Here is a 21004-nt window from a genome sequence, read left to right as displayed (position 1 = left end):
GCTTGCTCTGTGAGAGTAGGTCACTCAGCTAATAAATCAATCTATCCCACTCTATAGCAGCAGAATCTCATAACTATATTAGTGTTTCTTCTCTGTTATGGAGAAAATGCATATGCTCTTTTCTGGCATATGCTGCTAAGGCAGCATTCCCCAGAGTATGGTCAAGAGAACATTAGTTAATCATTGTTATGTGACAGTAAAAAATTGCTTGAAATAATGTTGGGTTAAATAAAGTAAAAATATCTGTACTGCAAGGTTCTACCATATTTGAGCTGCGTGACCTTGAGCAAGTTTTTCTGAGTATTCATTTCCTCATCTGTAAAATAGGATAATAAAAATATTACCTACTTCATAGTGTCATCATGAAGATTAAAAGAGGTTAAGCATATAAAGTATCTGTCACAGTAACTAGCACATAGTAGGCACTAGATGCATAGTTTTCCTTGTAGTACAAAGGAAGTGGGATATCAGGGAGGAAGAATTGACTTTAGATAATTGTGCATGTCTGCTGCTATATATTTGTCAGATTGCATTCCAAAGCTAATATAGTAGAAACTTGTTGTAATGTGTATCTCTACATTAACTCCCATTCTTCTCTATGCCTGGAGAAAGAGTTGATGTCATGTGCAAAGTGTTATTGAGCTAAATGCATTGTCCTTAAAATCCAACGAACTTGCCCTCCACTTCCTCTTTCTCCTTAGTGGTTGACCATCTGCAGATCACAAGACTGCACAGGTACAGCTGCAGGATTTGCATTTATCAAATGCTGACTTTATCATATGCCTCAACTTGCTAGACCTATTCGTTCTGGTTTGGGGTATAAGTTGACAGTAACCTAAGGCTACAGAGCACTGAGATCTCTGGGTCAACTTCATAAGCATATGTATATCAAGAGGGTTGGAGTGTTCATGATTTTTACTGGATGAAGCAGATACTGTAAGCTGGAAATAAACTGTCTTGATAAGGCACTGCTATTTTTTAAATCATCTGGACTTGAGTCTTTGGCTATCTCAGCTTTTATCTCAGCTGTTTATCACTCCCCCACTATAATCCACTCACCTTTCAAATCTTACTGATTATACTTCTGGATATTGCTCAAATGAATCTTTCCTTTACCACCTGCTCCCTAGTTCAGACTCCCCATTACCCCTGTCTTCTCTGATTTGTTTTCCCACTGCATTCCTGCTTTGATCATAATCAGCTTCCTGCTTCAAAACATTTATCGCCTCACCATGCCTTTGAAAATAAAGCTCAAAAATCTCATTTTGGCTCTTAAGACCTTTTATAATTATTCCCCCAATTTACGTTTCCAAGCCTGTTACTCTATTCCCCATATATACTCCCACTGTTTTAATCTAAGGATAATAAAAAAGAGAACTAAAATTCATTTAAGGCTTTTTTTGTGCAGAGCCAAATCTTAGCATTCTATATACTCTATAGATTATTTAATTCTTACATTAACTCTGTAAAGACAGTATTATTTCCATTTTAAAGATGGAGAAAATAAAATGCATAGATTTTAAATATTCTGTTTTCTTTCTAATACATGAAACTTTTGTCCTTTCCTTTGCCTTTTAAACTTTATTAAGGTTGTGCCTTTTGCCTACTTCTTTCTTCCCTCTCCGTGTATTTATGCTTCTTCCCAGGCCAATATAAAATGTCATCTTCCTTTTGAAAATTCTTTGTCCCTTCAAATTAGAATGACTCCTCAACCCCCAGCAAACTTAGTTTTTATTTCATTTATAGTACTACTTTCTGCCTTCATTATTATTTGCCTATGTGTCTTGTCTTTTATAAAGTTTGAATCTATCTGAAGAGCAGGATCTGTATCCTGAAGACCTCTTGTATCTAGTACAGAACAAGATACCTAAACTTAGATGGGTGGGTAGATGAGTAGGTAGGAGGATAGATGCATGGAAAATGTCTATTTTCTGATCTAATGTTTTGCAGATTACCTAAAGCTAATCATCACAATTTTCTAAGTCTGTGGATGATTCCTAGGGCCCCAAACATGACACAGTAAACTCTATGACATGATGGAAAAAAAAAAAAAACAGCCTCCACACTTTTGCTTACATGGTTTTCTTTGCTTAAAGTACCTTTATCCCTCAGTCCTTCATATCTTTCAAGACATATCTTAGGCGTGAAACTGCTTTTGGGAAGCCTTCCCCAAGTCTGTTAGGTAGAATCCATCATTCCATCCACTGTACTCCAGCAGAACATTATGTGGACCTGCATGTCACACTTATTCCTTTTACTGTGCGTAATTATCCTGTGCTTTTCTCTTAGTGTAAATTATAAGTTGTAAAACTCACCAAATATGAAAATAATCATTAGCATTTATTACAAGTATACTGCTTCCCTGGTGCTATATACTAAGCACATCATATTTGTCTTGTTATTTAGCCCTTACAATAACCATATAAGGCAGACACCATTATTACTTCTATTTTACAGATGAGTGATGGGGAAAGAGCTTTTGGAAGTTTGAGTTACTTCCTTATGGTCATGCAACTAAGTAAGTGTCTGAGATTCCAGAATCTGAATTATTACCCACTATGCAGTGTTTTGTCTTGTTTCCCTGTCACCCTCACGTGACACATAATAGGCCTCAATAAAAAAGTAAGTGAATGACTGAACGACTGGTCATAGCTATTCTCTAAATGTTTCTTGAGTGAATTGATTTATATAGTCAGAGGAAAATGAATAATGGTTTCTTCTTCTCTTTAGCAGGAATTTTACCCTCTAGGGCATGAATACTGTGCTGTTCAGTTCTGAGCTGTGCTAGCAGTACCCTTCAAAGGAAGAGCAATGGCTGCAGCAGCAGCTTCTCACCTGAACCTGGATGCCCTCCGGGAAGTGCTAGAATGCCCCATCTGCATGGAGTCCTTCACAGAAGAGCAGCTGCGTCCCAAGCTCCTGCACTGTGGCCATACCATCTGCCGCCAGTGCCTGGAGAAGCTATTGGCCAGTAGCATCAATGGTGTCCGCTGTCCCTTTTGCAGCAAGATTACCCGCATAACCAGCTTGACCCAGCTGACAGACAATCTGACAGTGCTAAAGATCATTGATACAGCTGGGCTCAGTGAGGCTGTGGGGCTGCTCATGTGTCGGTCCTGTGGGCGGCGTCTGCCCCGGCAGTTCTGCCGGAGCTGTGGTTTGGTGTTATGTGAGCCCTGCCGGGAGGCAGACCATCAGCCTCCTGGCCACTGTACACTCCCTGTCAAAGAAGCTGCTGAGGAGCGGCGTCGGGACTTTGGAGAGAAGTTGACTCGTCTGCGGGAACTTATGGGGGAGCTGCAGCGGCGGAAGGTAGCCTTGGAAGGTGTCTCCAAGGACCTTCAGGCAAGGTATAAAGCAGTTCTCCAGGAGTACGGACACGAGGAACGCAGGGTCCAGGATGAGCTGGCTCGCTCTCGGAAGTTCTTCACGGGCTCTTTGGCTGAAGTTGAGAAGTCCAATAGTCAAGTGGTAGAGGAGCAGAGTTACCTTCTTAACATTGCAGAGGTGCAGGCTGTGTCTCGCTGTGACTACTTCCTGGCCAAGATCAAGCAAGCAGATGTAGCACTACTGGAGGAGACAGCTGATGAGGAGGAGCCAGAGCTCACTGCCAGCTTACCTCGAGAGCTCACCCTGCAAGATGTGGAGCTCCTTAAGGTAGGTCATGTTGGCCCCCTCCAAATTGGGCAAGCTGTTAAGAAGCCCCGGACAGTTAACATGGAAGATTCCTGGGCCATGGAGGCGGCAGCCTCTGCTGCTTCTACCTCTGTTACATTTAGAGAGATGGACATGAGCCCGGAGGAAGTGGCTACCAGCCCTAGGGCCTCACCTGCTAAACAGCGGGGTCCTGAGGCAGCCTCCAATATCCAGCAGTGCCTCTTTCTCAAAAAGATGGGGGCCAAAGGCAGCACTCCAGGAATGTTCAATCTACCGGTCAGTCTCTACGTGACCAGTCAAGGTGAAGTGCTAGTTGCTGACCGTGGTAACTATCGTATACAAGTCTTCACCCGCAAAGGCTTTTTGAAGGAAATCCGCCGCAGCCCCAGTGGCATTGATAGCTTTGTGCTAAGCTTTCTTGGGGCGGATCTACCCAACCTCACTCCTCTCTCAGTGGCAATGAACTGCCAGGGGCTGATTGGTGTGACTGACAGCTATGATAACTCCCTCAAGGTATATACCTTGGATGGCCACTGTGTGGCCTGTCATAGGAGCCAGCTGAGCAAACCATGGGGTATCACAGCCCTGCCGTCTGGCCAGTTTGTAGTAACCGATGTGGAAGGTGGAAAGCTTTGGTGTTTCACAGTTGATCGAGGATCAGGGGTGGTCAAATACAGCTGCCTGTGCAGTGCTGTGCGGCCCAAATTTGTCACCTGTGATGCTGAGGGCACCGTCTACTTCACCCAGGGCTTAGGCCTCAATCTGGAGAATCGACAGAATGAGCACCACCTGGAAGGTGGCTTTTCCATTGGTTCTGTAGGCCCTGATGGGCAGCTGGGTCGCCAGATTAGCCACTTCTTCTCAGAGAATGAGGATTTCCGCTGCATTGCTGGCATGTGTGTGGATGCTCGTGGTGATCTCATTGTGGCTGACAGTAGTCGCAAGGAAATTCTCCATTTTCCTAAGGGTGGGGGCTATAGTGTCCTTATTCGAGAGGGACTTACTTGTCCGGTGGGCATAGCCCTTACTCCTAAGGGGCAGCTGCTGGTCTTGGACTGTTGGGATCATTGCATCAAGATCTACAGCTACCATCTGAGAAGATACTCCACCCCATAGGGGATGAGAAATACCATTTTCTTCTGCTTCCAAGCCAATTTCCCTTCCCTTAGTTCTTGGTTGTTAGTGGCACATATAGAATAGACTCGGCATATGTCCTGATTCCAGCTAGGTAGTTCTAGAACTTTAGAAGCTCTATCTTTTAACGTTTTTTATTTGTTATTTCCCCCTCCCCACTTCCCACCTAAATGTAGAGCTTTAAAAGATGCACTGCCCAAATAGGACACGCAATGGTGTTAGCTGAAGTTTGATTAGCAATTAGGCACTTGCAAGGCTTTAGTAGAGAGCGCCACTTTAGCCCTTTGTGCCATGTTTGAAATTTGCCCATGTATTAAATCCTTGATTTTTTTCCCGTTTGGCTTTGATGCCCTTGATCCATTGTTTCCTTCCTATTATAATGTGCTTCATCTGTGACACTTTCTCTTCAACTCTGATTGGATTCACTGTGCATGCTTCAGTGGGATCTGCTCCACCTTTCAGTGACATTTCAGACATATTCCTGTAACATTATGTCTCAGTCTGATCGTCTTTACCAGTGTGAAAGCTCATTCATTTACTGCTACCAAAGGGGATACACAGGCCCTTTAGGAAGCAATACCTTTCGCCTGGAGGATCTGTGCCATCTTGGATTGAGAACTGCAGATGTGACAGAATGGATTGACCCTAGTTGGTTGGTATTGACGACTTCAGCCTGGAAATTGCTTGCCTTTTAAAGAAGCATAATATGGATTGGAATTATGCCAAAGCATAGGCAGCTAGGAGTAAGCAAACGAATGCTGATACAGTCAGCAAACTTGGATAGTCTCTAGGGCTCATCGTTTTTCATACTACCTCTCTCCTGGCCTGTGTCTAAGGAATTGTACAACATAGGCCGGGGCCAACAAAATGGAGAGGTGGACACATTTTCATGTTCATTACTAAAACAAACAGCAAAACTGTTGGTTTGTTATTCTGTATTTTCCTCAAGTGAGTACATACTATTTGGTTTCAGGATTTCTTTCCATTTCTCTATCAAGCATTAAATAATTGAGAACTGTTTCTTCATCACTGGTGTTCATGTCTTTTAATTAAATACGGAATTTTGGAGATGATAAGAGGGATAACCTGCACTATGCCATTTTGCTTCCTTATCTCACTGTGTTCTTTGAAAGTGTAGGTATCTATCCATGTCAAAATTCAGCCAAAAGCACTGTTATGTAAAGATAATAACACAAATCTTTCTCCCAAATACATATGTACAGAATCATCCCCCAAGGTTTAGAGTCACCAATAATACCCTATTCTAAATTGAGCTTCTGCTATATGTTTTATGTTTATAATTACAGCTCACAAAAAGGAATTTAGTCTTGTTTTTGAGATCAGAAGTGGGTGAGAGAACCTGTGATGAGGTTCCTGAGGCTTTGGTGTTTACTAAGCAATATATCTTACTCTAGGTGCAGGGCTGATGGCAAGCCAAAGAGCAACTCCCTTGCTTTCATGTAAACAAAATTTGCTAAACTGAGCTGTGCAAAATTGTTTTTATGGTATTAGTGTTTCTTTGGCTTGTATCGTAATAGCTGCCAAAGGATAGGTAAAGAGGTCATTAAAATGATGTTGAACTAGTTTGTCTTGTTCTTTTCATCTGGAGAAAGCCCCGTATTCTGATTATGAAATTGCATCCGATTTTCAAAGATTGGATAATTGAGAGGAAACTGATCCAATTAAAAGTGCATCACAAATGACTTCACTAGTTATTAGAGCCACTTTATCTGTGTGGGCACCCAGCAGCAGGAGATCTGTCTTTGCTGTCAGTGGGGGCCTTGCTGAGGTAATAACAGTGGCTCGGGCCTTTGGCACACCGTTTGCAGTGGAGGAATAAATATAATATTGTGGGCTGGCTGGAGGTAAATAAGACCAGGAATCCTCCAGCTGCCCATGCTTTTGAAAGAGGTGCTATCACTGAGTGACATTCAACATTTAGATCTCTACCCATCTAAACCAGTCATGCCTTTTCCCTCAAGTAAAGCAAGTATCTGTTGGCTCAAAATGGAAGTGTGATCTAAGTGTTTTTTCTTTTTCCCCTTTGACGTGAATATTTTAGGCTGTGCTTAGTACAGTCAATGTTTAATTATCTGCTGTGTTGACTAAATTGCAGACTAGGGCCCCAGGAAACTAATTTGTTCAATTACAGCAGTTTTTTGTTGTTGTTGTTGTTTTTTAAAGCAGCAGTACCCTTGTCCAAATAAAGTCTTATATGGAAGTCTATCATGTAAAATAGATCAAAGAGCAGCTGCTCTGATTGAAGCAGGTTTGTGCCGCTGAAGAATATGCTGTTTCCTCTCTTTACCTTACCTCTTGTGCTACCATTGCAAAACTTGTGAATCTATAGAATACTTTTCTGAAAACCACTGAACTACCACATTGCTTACCTTATAGTTCTGTCTTATTAGTCATGTGGCTTTGGGCAAGTCATTTAACTCTTCCTCTTCTGGAAAATAACAAAAATGATCCCTGCCTCCTAGATGGGTATGAGATAACTGATGTGAAAATAACCTGGTTTCATTCGTGGAATATTCAATAAATGATGACCGTTATTCTTTTATCTAGTTGCTCAAAAGAGCACCTGGTGGTGGGAAGTGGTCCAACCATGCTAAACAGTTCATTTCTTCTTGCTTAACAGGTTTCTATTTGGTGATTAAAACCTTTCTCAGGCATTTCTCTCCCCTCACAAGTCTCCAAGTATCGAGTTCATCTGTTCCTTTCTACTGTCTATTTCATATTCCTATTATATAAATCACTGTGTTGCAATTATCTGTCCATATATTTGAGCTTTATTGAGGGCTAACTAATCTAGGGAAAGTCTAACCCCTGCAACCCCAACCACCATGTAACATGGTGCCTAGTATAGAATATGTTCTCAGTTATTTAATTGGTCCAGGTATTTACCTGACTTAATGGGACTCCAATAACCTGAGTCTTCCTAGTGTAGCCCCCTTAGATTAGATAAAAAGGAATACTCAGACAAGCCCTTTTATAAGGTGTATAAAACTAGTGGCAAACAATTGACTTAGAGTTTGGTTAAGCCCCTCCTCCCTTTATCATCCTGAGTGGTTACATAGAATTTAAGGTTTTGGAGCAATGATTCATTCAATATTTATTAACTGCCTACTGTGGGCCAATGTACACTCCAGTCTTGAGTCTGCAGAGGGGCACTCTGTTATTCCAATCAGTAGAATAAACATGGCTTGAGCTTTACAGTGTTCCTCTGGGTAAGGCAAGTAACGCTTAAGTAGTTGTACTTTTAATCTAGTGCCAATTAATGGCCTCTTAAAAGTGAAGTGTTACTCTACTCTGTAGGAGGGAAGTGGAAGAGAGAACCTAGGATGAGACTCAGGTCTCCACCCTGCACTTGACTAGGATGCCGATTTGCACTCAGGACATGCAGCCCCTCAAGACATCTCAAAACAAATTATGGATATGAAACAGATTACTGGATGAATTTTACAAGCAGGACAGCAGTGAAGTAGAAGGCTGTGTAGCAAAATACACACTTAGACTCCAGACCTATGGCTTTATCTTGTCAATATCATTAATATTCATGGGACCCAAGCTAAGTCTGAAGTTAGTGAGCCAGCTCTGTGTCTGGCAATGTACTCTAGTGAGACAATCACTGGACTTGAAGTCAGTCTTGTGTCTGAATCACAGCTCTGCATTTTAATAGCTGTATGACCTCAGGTGATCATACCTCTGAGCCTCAATTTCCCTATCTGTTAATTTAAATAAGGGTGTTGGTATGTCACCAAAATCCCTTCTAGCTCTATGATTTTAATTAATTTGTTAACCAATGAAATTGTTGAGTTTCCCCCAATGTTTTTGCATAATCTTTGTTATGAATGTGGTGTTTACATTAGATCCCCAACTTGATATAATTGCTTCTCTACCCCAGCTGTTGTGACTTTGTGTAACTTAGCTATTGTCACCCTGCTGAGCTAGAGTTTTCCTTGGTAAAAGAAAATGAATGACAGTTTATGTTTTAAAGGGCTGTTGTGAGAATTAAAATATATAAATGGGACAGTATATATAAAAGTACCTAATTCAGAAAATGTGTGACTTCCATTGTAGGGGGCAAAAGCATCCTGCCCTTCATGGTGAGCTGATACACATTCAAGTGAAAGAAGTCAGGGAGATTATTGGTGATGCAGTAGCATGTTCAGCACTTCTTGGCCTCTTAATTGAAAAGCCTGTTGGAGGAAGAGTGGGATTGCTGGAGGGGCAGAAGCAATACTCAAGTCACAGCAATGTATCCCATTAGGAAAGCTGCACATAAATCCTAAAGTCCGATGATTTGATTAAAGTAATTAAGATGACATCTTGGCTCTTCAGGGGTAAATAGAGCCAAGATTTTTAAAAAGATTTTATATATGTATGTATGTGTGTGTATATATATATATATATGAATGTAGTACATACATCTAAGTATATATATACACATGCACACATAGAGATGAAAATTTTTTTAAAACCTTAGAAACATGCATGTTTAGCTATTTCTTTAGATGGCTAGCTTCAAAGAATTTTTTCTCTAGGTCAACATTTATTAACTCAAATAATTATAAAAGTAAGCCACAAATCTCCTTGTTAAGTGGTTAAAGCTTGAGCTTTGTAAGCAGGGAGTCCGGAGTTTAGTCCTGTTTCCCTCAATTATTAGCTCTATGATCATTAAGTCATTTAACTTCTCAGTCTGTTTTCTCATTAGTAATGACTCTGTTTCACATTTTATTGCAGTATTGTGAAGAGATGATGGATATATAAATGCCTTTTAGCAGACTAAAAAGCGTTTTTGAAATTACAGTAAACCAAATATATCTGAAAGTTACCTCATTTTTGTGATATAAAGATGATATGAAACTGGTAAGGGAAAGTCTCACCCCTGCAACCCCAAAGGAAAATTATTTACTAACTCCTGAAATCTCTATTGAAACCATGAAGAGTGTGTGTGAATGTATATAAGTCAAATGCATGTTTTCCATATACAAATAAAACCAGGATTTTATTTTGGTGATTTACCCAGTTTACCTGGTTATAACTATTGTCAGAGAATATCAAAATCTGAGATTCCATTTATTCACTCACTTATTAAACATACATAAGACATCTACCCTTTATTATTATTAGCAATACTTATATGAGTAATAAATGCAAAGAAAAGCAGTCATGAATTTTGCAGTCAAGTAGCTTGTGGTCTGGCCTCAGAGATAAGGTATGTAAACAAATAATAAAAAATATTAGAGAGTAAGATAAATGGTAACAGGATAGAAATGGAGTGCTAAGTGTTTGAGCAAAGACTGTTTCTAGTTGAGAAGATGTGGTTGCTGAAGGGCCTTCAAAGTAAAGGGAATATCGTGAACAAAGATACAAGATTAGGATTAAGAGTGAGAAGTTGGTGCCAGAAGTTAAAACCACCCCAGAGTGAGGGGATATTAAAGAAATTCAAAGGTCTAAAGTGGCTAATAATTCAAATGGTTCTCTTTTTTTCTGCTCTACTATATATGACTTACTGCCAACAGTACCCATGGCTGAGTGAGGCTTCATACTTACAGAGGTGGTAGGGTATGGATCAGAATCTCCTTGGAATCCTGAGGGTGGAGGACAAAGGCATAGTTGGAAAATGCATCCCTTCTTCAGTATTCTAATATCTCTCCTGATGGGGAATCACTGATTGGCATTGTCTCAGAAATACATTTTCTGTCTTTTCAAAATTCTGAATAATACTGAATTTTTCTCCCCTGAAAAGCCTATGCCAAATAAGTGCTATAATCTTAGTACAACTTTGTAGTGCAGTCAGACTCATTTGTTCATGTCTGACTGGCTGAGTTTTTAAAACCTACTATTCCCCCTTCTGCCCCATATCTGGACATGCCAGTAAGAAAGCTCAAATGCTTCCACCTTTGTGGCCAGTGGAAGTTCAAACCACCTAAGAATCCTCACTGCAGCCCTACCTCCAAGCCATTAGGAAAAGCCAGGCTCCTCTACTTTCCCTGCTCAAGCCATTTCTGAACCTGCTTGAGAACTCACGCTGCTCTCCATAAAAGCCTCGTGTGAGTGATAAACCTTTTCGTATCTATTTGGTCCTAATGTAACATCAGTCTTAACACCTAAACCAAGTTTTGGGTAAGGGGTTCAACCTCTCCTCTGGGGATGACTAAACACTTGAGGCAACAAGCAGAGGGTCTAGGAGACGACCACTACCACTGCGGGGCTTTTCTCTTGCTTTAGTTTGCTAACTGACTCTTGCTGGCTAGAATTTTTTTCTTTTTTGTCACTGCTAGCAAGCTCATGCTTTGTGCTGTGCTGCTTTGTACTGTGTTCACTGAGCCTTAACAAGCTTCTGTTACAGATGTGCTCAGCTAAGTTGGAATTTTTGATAATTGGCATTTAAGAACAAGAATAAAGTGGCCCTGGGTCATGTGTCTTGGTCCAGACTTACCTATGTCTCTGAATTGTGTTTCTGAATCCCAGTGTAAGCTGTGACTGTCACGAGGCTTAGAGGAATGACTCTTACCCTGTGACTTTTGGTTGTTTATCTCAACCAGGTGTTGCCCTCATTGTATGGAGTGCTCAAAAAAAACAATATGCAATATGCAGGCTGGTTGGTAGTCACTCGTGGAGGAAGACCATGTTGAATGCAATGAAGACCATGTTGTACTCCCAAAAGCAGATGGTTTACTAGGACTTTACAAAATGCCTTTGTTGCTACTTCTGCCTATGCCCTATGCCACTATGCCCCCTGACCAAAAAAAAAAAAAAATTCCTGATCCTAAGGGTTATAGGGAAAAGCATCCATGGTATAGCCAAGGAGTTCTTTCAAAGCCAACTTAAGCACTGGGTCCTCAAACCATATAAAGCAACTGTTGGCATGGGAGAGACCCTAATCCTGATTATACATATTTGCAACTCTGGAGGAAGAATCTTATACATACGAGCAGGATCCAGAGGAACTTCCCTCCTCCCCGCCCCCTCCCCACAGCACCACCACCACCAAATGATATACAGTGGCCACCAAAAGGAAAATAAAATAAAATAAACCTGGATGCTGGGGAAAAGGAACAAAAAACTGAAACAGAGGTTCACAATTTGACCCAAAAGGAAATCCAAAAATAAAGAATTTACGCAACAACAACAAAACAAGATAAAAGGTTACTATTTGGCTTTTGTACCTCTACAACCTAGGTTCCAAATTAACTTTTAACATCTGCCGAAATGTACCAGTTGTTAAACCCTTATGGCCTTAATATTGGGTTTCAAATTATACCTGGAATTCCCCTAAATTTAAACAAAGTATCCCTATAATCTTAGGGTAGTTAACAGGATATTTTAGGACATGTTAGGAAGACAAATAGGTATGCCTCATCTTAATCAGAACTATTGCCCTGCCATAGCACCCATTAACCTAACATACCGCATAGTGGGCACGGATGCTCTAACCCAATGAGTAATAAACATGAATTAAGCCTTTGGCACTTACAAATCAGCTTGCCAAAATGGGACGGCATGGACCTTCTCCTCCTCCGTTAGTTAAAATAGTTAATATGGCCCAATTTAAATTGAAACAAGGTCTTCGAGGTTTGAAACCCATATACGAGACCTATTTAGAGAAGAGTGAGTATCCCCACTGCTTCACCATTAACGGCTCAATGTAGCCTGTTCAGAAACCTAGAAAGAATGAATGGCATCTCACAGTAGATTATTGCCATCTTAATGCTGAAGTTCTATCCAATAAGGCTCCCATATCAAATATTATCAAAATTACTAACTTTAATCAACAACTAGTAAATACTTTTAAGTCACAGATTTGGCTAATATTTTAGCAGCCACTCAGCCACAATTTGCCTTCACCATCAAAGGGATGCAGTATCCTTTTACTCAGCTACCCATGGGATAACAACAGCCAGGCCTTCACACAGCCTGCAGACAAGATCTTAACCACATCTGACTTTCTTCAGAAGCACGGTAAACACTGATCATACTGATCACATCATCCCGCAAGAAGATTCATTTGGCACAATCACTGAGGATATACATACAGTCATAAAAGAGCTCACTAAAAAGGGATGGACCACTACCCCACAAGTTGTACCAAGTCCTTCCACCTTGGTTAAATTCCTGAAAGCTATTTAGCTGATGGTCATTCTATCCCTGACACTTGCCAGAAACAGCACTTGCAGTTTTTTTTAAAGCCCAGTATGTTTTAGTCTATTTTGAGTTCTGGAGACAGCACATTTCTCATTTACAAATTTTACTCTAACCCATTTATGCTATTAAGCCCACTTATGAATGATAATACAGGCACTACAATTAGTGACCCCTGAGAGTCCTTTACTTAAAGGCTTTAGCAACCTCCTCCCATGCTTCCTGAAGTCTCTGGCCCACACTTGATGGCCCTAAGTTGCCCACAGGCATCTTGTGCAAGAAAGTGTCCCTTCAGCCCCATGCTGTATGCCATTAGAGTGCAATTGCTGGAAGCATATTGGGCTCTCTTGGAAACAGTCTGGTTGTCACAGGCCCTCAGCCTGTGACTCTCCATACCAGCTGCCCATTATCCCTCAGGTCTTGAAATCAGCACCATAAAAGTTCAGCATAGCCACTGAGGTTTCCTTGCTATACCATAGAGCCAAACCGGGCATATTTCACCTATAGGAAAAGGTCCCTCACCACCATCCTCAGCCCCTTGCTAGATGCCATGGTGCTGGTAAAATTCATCCCCCTTCCCAGACCCTTTGGATATCTGCAGAAGCCCTTGCAATCAACAGAGTGAAGAGTAAAGGGAATGTCTTCACTTTATAGATGTTATCACTACCATCGTATATGATGGAGCTTGCTGGAAAGTTCCTGATTTTTAGCCCATAACTGGGACATCCCTGATAATGAGACAGGACCCAAGTCAGCACAACTGGCCAAACTTTATGTGGTCCTTTTAGCACTGAATACCCTGATCATCATATGCACAGTTCTATAGACTCTTGAGCCATTGCCAGTGATTTGCTCATCTGCTCCAGCCAATAACAGCAATAACAGTTCTCTATCCAAGGTTGCCTCTTTGGGTTAAATAACTCTGGGACTCTCTTGCCTCATATATATATATATACACACACACAGACATACGCACACACACACACACACACTTATACTCACAGTATAAGCCAAGGTCTTTTCTGCTTATAATAAATTCACAATGAAAGGCTTCATTAACACTTTAGCCCCTTCAGTAGTCTAGAAATTATTGATAGTGACTAAGGCATTCATTTCACTTCTCAAAATACGTAATATCGGGCTCTTGTACAAGGCATTTAATGGAACTTTCACGTCGCTTACCAGCCTCAGGCTGCAGGCCTCACAGAAAGCCATAATGGTTCATTTTACCTAAACAAGTTCAAGTTCAATTAAATGAAACATGCCACATTTCAGTCATCAGTCAGATATCGGGGATGAATTGTAATAAAGATTCTGACTCCATTTTTGGTATTTGACTGCTAACAACTTTCAAATTCTTCTACTTACTCCCTCTTCTCCTTCAGCCTCACATCTGGGAAAGCTGATAAGGAAGCCTAGGTAGGCCTACCTTTGGTGCCAGAGGGAAGCTCAATCCATTCAAGCCCTAGATAATATATGAGAACCTCCCCAACGTCACCCTATACCCCTCACCTCCCACTCCAAGCCAGTCTCCTTTCCCTGCTTTCTCAAACCACATTTGGACCTGTTTGGAAGCTCCCTCTGCTCTCCCTAGAAAGCTTCATTATGTGAGTGATACATCTTTTCATATCCTCTTGGTGTGTGTGTGTGGTATCATCAGCCTCAACATCTAAAGCAAATGTTGGCTGGGGATACATCCCACCACTTCAGAGTGACAATGAATCTTTAGAGTTAAATATTGAAAGAAACTTCATATTACGATAAATGACAATTTCAGACCAGGTGCAGTGGCTCACACCTGTAATCATAGCACTTTAGGAGGCCAAGGCAGGCGGATCACCTGAGGTTGGAGGTTTGAGACCAGCCTGACCAACATGGAGAAACCCTGTCTCTACTAAAAATACAAAATTAGCCAGGCATGGTGGCACATGCCTGTAATCCCAGCTTACAGGCTGAGGTAGGGGAATCACTTGAACCCAGGAGGCGGAGGTTGTGGTGAGCCGAGATCACACCATTGCACTCCAGCCTAGGCAACAAGAGCGAAACTTTGTCTCAAAAATAATAATAAATAATAAAAAAAATAAAAAATTTGTAAGTTTAATTTCTGAGCAATCACATGAATAAAGCCATGTGTTTTGTGAAATGACATTTGATATTTAAACTTAAAACTAGTAATAAATCTCTAAATCTCTCAGGCCCCAAGATATGAAACTTGTTTGACACATTTAATGATTCTGTAAAAGTGTAAGAAATGAAGTTAAATGAAGAATATCATGGCCTCAAAGGACGGAAAGGGATTAGACATGCATATTACCTCGCCTGATCCAAGACTCAGGGACTGGGTATAGAAGAATGAAACTTCCATTAATTGATACACTGAAAGAAAAGGCACATACAAATAGGCAGATATACCCTAGACCCTGCATAGAAGGCTAATTAGCTAAATGTAAGGTGCAAATTCTCAAGCAAAAACCCTGAAAGTGTATTCCTCCTTTCTGCTCTGGTGACTATGCCTATTTATTCTCCTCAATGAAATGGGCATATTAATTCCAGCCTATTCAGTATGTACTATGACTATTGTTCAATGCCCCATAACATTTTACACAAGTAAAAGCTGCCTAAAAATGAGCAGCAGAGTCAGCCTCTCTGAATGAAATAAAGTGTCTCTAAATAAAATGTCAGAAATAATACAAGGTATGGCAGCAGGAAAGTAGCTTAGGAAAACAAATTGAAAAAGGGAACATTTATTTTTATTCTGAAAGATACCATTTTTTCCTATGACTTCAATCACATATGCAGCTACATAGCAAACTGTATTTTTCATGTCTTACCTTCTTTTTGATCACCAGATTGATGTATACCCACCTGCCCATTTTATACTGCCAGTTGTATATACCTTAGGAATCTTAGACTCAGTATATTCAAAACTGAACTTGGCTTTACCATACCTGCTGCTCCTTTTTTATTTCACCTAAGGAACTCCAGCATTCACTTAGGCCCTTAAGTCAGAAAGCTTGGCACCATGTCTAATCATTTTCCTCACCTCTCACCTTCTACTGTCCCATCATGAAGTTCTCATCATTCTAGCAACTTAATATTTTTCACATACATTAACTTTTTTGCTGAATCCTCATGGCTGCTAAATTTTAAGCTATTATTTTTCTCCTTGTAACCCTACTACAACTCCCTAACTGATCTTCCTAACTCTAATCTAGCATTTCACATATACTTCCTCCCATCCCAAGTCAAGCCCTATCCCACATTAGCCAGAGTCAAATTCTAAAATGCAAATGCTAATCATAACAATACAAAACCTTTAAATGACCTTTAATTGCTCCTAGTGAAGGTACAACTTTCCTAACATGGTCTATACCTCCCAGTGGGATTTGATTCCTGTCCATCTATCTTTCTAGGTTTATCTTACCACCACTTCCATCCCCTCTAAAGCTCTGCTCTATTCACACTTTCTTTGTTCTTATCTTAGGGACATTTCTGTACATGCTTTTCTTCCATCTTGGAACATTTACCCTCTCCATACCCACATGTGTTGGCCTAAATCTTACCTCCTTCAAGTGTTCTGCAATGCTCTTTCGGATCCACCTTAACTGTTTTGAGTCAGGTGTTCATGCCAGTCTTTATATTTATCCCTCTAGCATTTACATATTTCATGGTGATTTTTCTCATTAAATATCTTTTTCCAAGACTAAAATGAGCTCTCTGAAGGCAAAGCAATGTTTAATTTACTGCTGCATCCACAGCATCTAGCACAGTACCTGAAACATAGTAGGCACTATAATTGTTGCTGAATAAAACCAGGAGTCAGCTTAGCTCATATATTGACATATGTGTGCACTCTGGGTCACAATTAGCATCAGCTGGTAATGCCACCTTCTGCTCCTCGCACCACCTGCATCCCTGAATCATTAAGTCTAGCTGCAACAGCAAATGGGGTATGGTTGAAAGGTGGGAGGAGTGGTTCCCTCTGATTTGCTTTTCCTTAGAGAATCTTCTCAACTGTAAAATAATTGAAAGTTGTGTTCCTTTCTAGATTCAACCCGAACTTTGTTTTGGTGCAATGTCACTAGTGGAAGAGAAGGCTCAAAAATGTACCTTTCATTGTATGGTATATGAAATATATCTCAATAAAGCTGTTACAAATGTAAAAATGTAACCTTGAGCAGGTGAGTTTCCACATTAGGAAATGGAGACAATAAATGCCCAGCATACCTCCTGGCATGTAATGAATTCTCAGTATGTGTCACGTGGACTTGGGAGTCAGACAGTCCTGAAATGGAATCCTGTCTCTGCCTATTAGCAGCCATGTGACCTTTGGACACATGGCCTTTTGAATTGCCACTCAACATACTTCCTTGGATGGGGGAAGAAAGAGAGAGTACTAATTCTGTTTGAGTCCTAATCTTGTTATTAACTAATCTTTCTCTTTGGGCAGTTATTTTTCTACTCCATGGTGCTCCATTTCCTCCATCTATATTTGTTAAATTAAGGATCTTTCTAGTTGTAAACTTCAATGATTCTGGTGCCCCATATCCTGGAGACTTATTGAGTCAAGATCTCCAAAAGACCCTTCTTTCTGGGCATCTGTGGAATGGGAGGGAACAGCAAGAAAGACCCTCAAGACAAAGGACCCTAAAGAGGAAAGCCTGGGGCCTAGGGCTGGTACGTCAGGTGAAGACAACTAAGGCCAGCTCCTACCCAATGTATCAGTGGTCGAGCTGATTTCTAAGGCCCATCTCAGAGCCAAGGGGTTGCTAGGAAACAAGGGTCTGGAGCCTGCTGGTGAGCATCATGCAGGCTTACATCCTGCTGATCAGTCTCCCTCTTGTTCCACTCTTCCTGACTAAGTACTTCTAATTGTTGCAGGGAGAAGAGAAATGGCACTCAAGGAGAACTTTGGGAGTGCCCACTTTGGCTAAGTAATAGTAAAATGTAAATGGTAAGAGAATTGGAGCAAGAAAAGATAGAAGAAAGAGAAGGCATGAGAGAATACCATTTGCCAACTCTGTGCCTTTGGGTGGTATATCTCACCCCTCACTCCCAAATCTCAGTTTACTGGCATAAAGATACCAATTGTAGGAAGTTGTAGGGATTAAATGAAATTGTACATGTGAAATGCCCAGCATGCCTCCTGGCATGTAGTGAATTCTCAGTACATGACATAAGGACTTGGAAGTCAGACAGCCCTAGGATGGAATCTTGGCTCTACCTTTTATTAGCCATGTAACCTTGAGCAGATAAGTTTTCACATTAGGAAGATAGAGATAATAATCTGGACCTCACAGGGTTGTTATGAAGACAATATGAGATCATGTGATTAAGTGGCTCATAATAGGAACTCAACACATGTAAATAATTATTGACCTTTCCTCTGTCACCTTCTCTTCCAACACACATATACACACACCTATACATTCTTCTAGAACAATATAAACTTGGTATTCAGCTGTGCAAACATGTTGCCATGTGCCCTACTGCTGAGCTCCAGGCTGTGCTATCTGACAATCTCACCTTCTATTCCCACCTCCAGGTTTAGGAAGAGCTCAAATTCAAAAGCTGGAAGATTAGCCAGAGAGAAACAGCCATGACATAGGAAGTCTGGCAGGAAGAAGACATATATCCTAGGCTGCTGTAGTCAGGACCAGAAAAGGCTATATCATTATGTCTTTTGCTTGAGAAAACTAATAGTAATAATAATCATTATTGGCTTAATTATGTCTTATGATGATAATGAATGATGATCAAAATAGCATTTCCTGAGCATTTGTTATATGCCAGGTGCAGGAATAATCACTTTACAAACATCAATTCATTTAAATCTCATAACAATACTGCAAGATAAGCATTATTATACCCATGTTAAAGATAAGAGAATTGAGTTCCAGGAACCAAAAAGACCTGACCTAAGTCACACATCTAGAGAATGGAACAGATGATACATAGCTTCATATGTATGTTGCCGTTTGTTGAAACTTACACCTGTGGGGAGGAGATGGCATCAGTGACTGACTTGTGTTGAGTTCCTGCTATGAGCCACATAATCACATGATCTCACATCATCTGCATAAGAATCATGTGAGGTCTAAACGTTTTTCCAGTTATTCCCTTGGTATCTCCCAAAGTGGCCAGTTGTTTTCACTTAATTTAAGGCATTTGGAGATTCAATCTTTCCTATTTGTGACAGTTCTCAGCTGTGGACAGAAGCAATGGGAGTGTCTCTAACTACTGGGAGAGACAGGCCCAGTGACATTCAAAGGTCTAACAAAGAAGCCAATAGCATTCCCTAAGAGCACTGAGGGGATGCAGGCACTATTGCTCCTTCCTGGTCCAAGAGGCCTTGCCATTCCTAAAGGTGCCAGGCCTTCCTACAAATCTAGCTTTGCATTGTTGTCTCCTTGCGTGGAGTCTCCTTCGTCCCCTCCTTCCCAGTTGGCAAATGCCTATTCACCCTCAGGTTCCTGTTTAGACATCTTTTCCTCCAGGAAGACTTCCCAGCCCACCCTCAGTAGGTTAGGGGCCCATCTCTCATCCTTGGTCCCTCCACTCCCCACCCTCCCTACACATGCACACCTAATGCTTTCCTCTATCACAGCATTTATCAAATTATAAAGCATTTATAAAATAATCTGTTCACCTATTAGTCTTTCCCATTTGACTGTGGGATCTTGAGAGCAGGGACTGTGTCTCACTTGCCTTAGCCTCCTTAGCACCTCATATTAGGCGCTCAAGGAACTATTGTGGAATGATAGAGTGGTGAGAAAGGATAAAGGAAAGAAATGAGAGGCAGAGGGGGAAGAACAGGGCCCCCTCGGGTGTGGTATCTCAAAGGATTGTCTGTGAGCAAGGCTGCTCTCAGGCTGGTAGGTTAGACCTGCTGATAATGACCGAGGGAAGGCAAAAACTTCAATATGTATATCTGTATTCCCTCCAGACCATTTTGTTCTCATTAAGGGGCTGAAGGCAGAGAGATAGCAAAAGCTCCACATTCATCTCCAGGGAAATTCCACATTCTTAGTGCCAGACCGCTGAGAGAAAAGGGTCCTATCTAACAATCCTGCTCCCTTAGGTCCTACATCTCTGTCTGGGACTGGGACTGTGACCGGGAATGAGTCTAGTTTGGCCCCTGTCTGAATCAGAGTAACCTAGTTTACAACAGCATCAATCTCTTGTCACTTCCCCTAGGAAGATGGACAGTGGGGATGGTCTCTAGTGCTTTAGGTATGATGCACACACATATACCCCAAATAATATAATAAGCAGTCTGCCAACCAAAGACTCTGCCATCTATGAGTATGTGGGAGGTATTGGCAACAGGTAATCTTTGAATTTGTTTTAAGTTGCCAGGAGAGGGAAGGCCAAACAATGCTTCTACGTGGTTGTTAAATTTCTCTCTTCACCACTGCAGTTTCTAATTGATTGCATAAAGCTGACCTCATCTTTCCCATCTGTAGAATGGGAATGGCTAACCAAGATAAGAATAGAAAACACCTTACACAAATCACTATTTCTTACTGTCACATCCATGACAGATATTGCTAAGTAATCACTGTATTCTTTTCCACTGAGCAGAGTCCTGGCCCAGAGTCTCAATGCAGTATTCCAGGCAGTTGATTACCATGGGCACATGAAGAAAAACGCAGGCCTGACTATGTGATTGCTAATGCCTGTTCCCACTCTGACTTTGTAGGGTTTGACTTTATAATGCAGCCCCGAAGCTAAGATTTGGAAGCAAGTTATGCAGGGAGATATTGGTGGCAAAGAGAATATTTTCACCTCTGCTCAAGCTGAAGGTCTAAATTCCAAGTCTTAGCTTTCCTCATTTCTTTTAACTGTGGATAAGAGAAACAACAGGAGAGCAAATGTTTACCTTTGGGTTTGATGCCAACATCTAAAGAGTTCTCTGAGGCTGCTGTGGTATGTTTGAACCAACACCAACTCCATGATTAAAGCAGCCTGGGTTCAAATCCCTTCTTTGCCAAATTCCCTGGTGTGAATCCTGACAAGTTACTTTCCCTTCTGAGCCTCAGTTTCCTCAAGCATGAAACGC

General features: G+C 41.1%; 2 protein-coding genes across 7 annotated transcripts in view; one reads left to right on the top strand and one right to left on the bottom strand.

The window, feature by feature from the left end:
- TRIM32 (tripartite motif containing 32) overlaps positions 1 to 6375 on the top strand; it is a 99616-nt gene extending 93241 nt beyond the window's left edge. For 2 of the 6 annotated variants that reach the window (XM_011950071.1, XM_011950070.1), the window contains exon 3: positions 2731 to 5820. In XM_011950071.1, coding sequence (XP_011805461.1) covers positions 2812 to 4773 — 1962 coding nt within the window. In that variant the 5' untranslated portion in view covers positions 2731 to 2811 and the 3' untranslated portion in view covers positions 4774 to 5820. Of the gene's footprint in view, positions 1 to 2457; positions 2519 to 2730 lie in introns of all 6 variants that reach the window. The other 4 variants (XM_011950073.1, XM_011950072.1, XM_011950069.1 and 1 more) reach the window with 4 other exon arrangements.
- Positions 1 to 21004, bottom strand: part of ASTN2 (astrotactin 2) — a 982181-nt gene that overhangs the window by 259167 nt on the left and 702010 nt on the right. The gene's annotated exons all lie outside the window — the stretch shown is intronic.

The sequence above is a fragment of the Colobus angolensis genome, unplaced genomic scaffold (assembly GCF_000951035.1).
Source record: "Colobus angolensis palliatus isolate OR3802 unplaced genomic scaffold, Cang.pa_1.0 Scaffold301, whole genome shotgun sequence".
Classification (NCBI taxonomy): domain Eukaryota; kingdom Metazoa; phylum Chordata; class Mammalia; order Primates; family Cercopithecidae; genus Colobus; species Colobus angolensis.
This window is presented reverse-complemented; position numbering and strand designations above follow the sequence as displayed.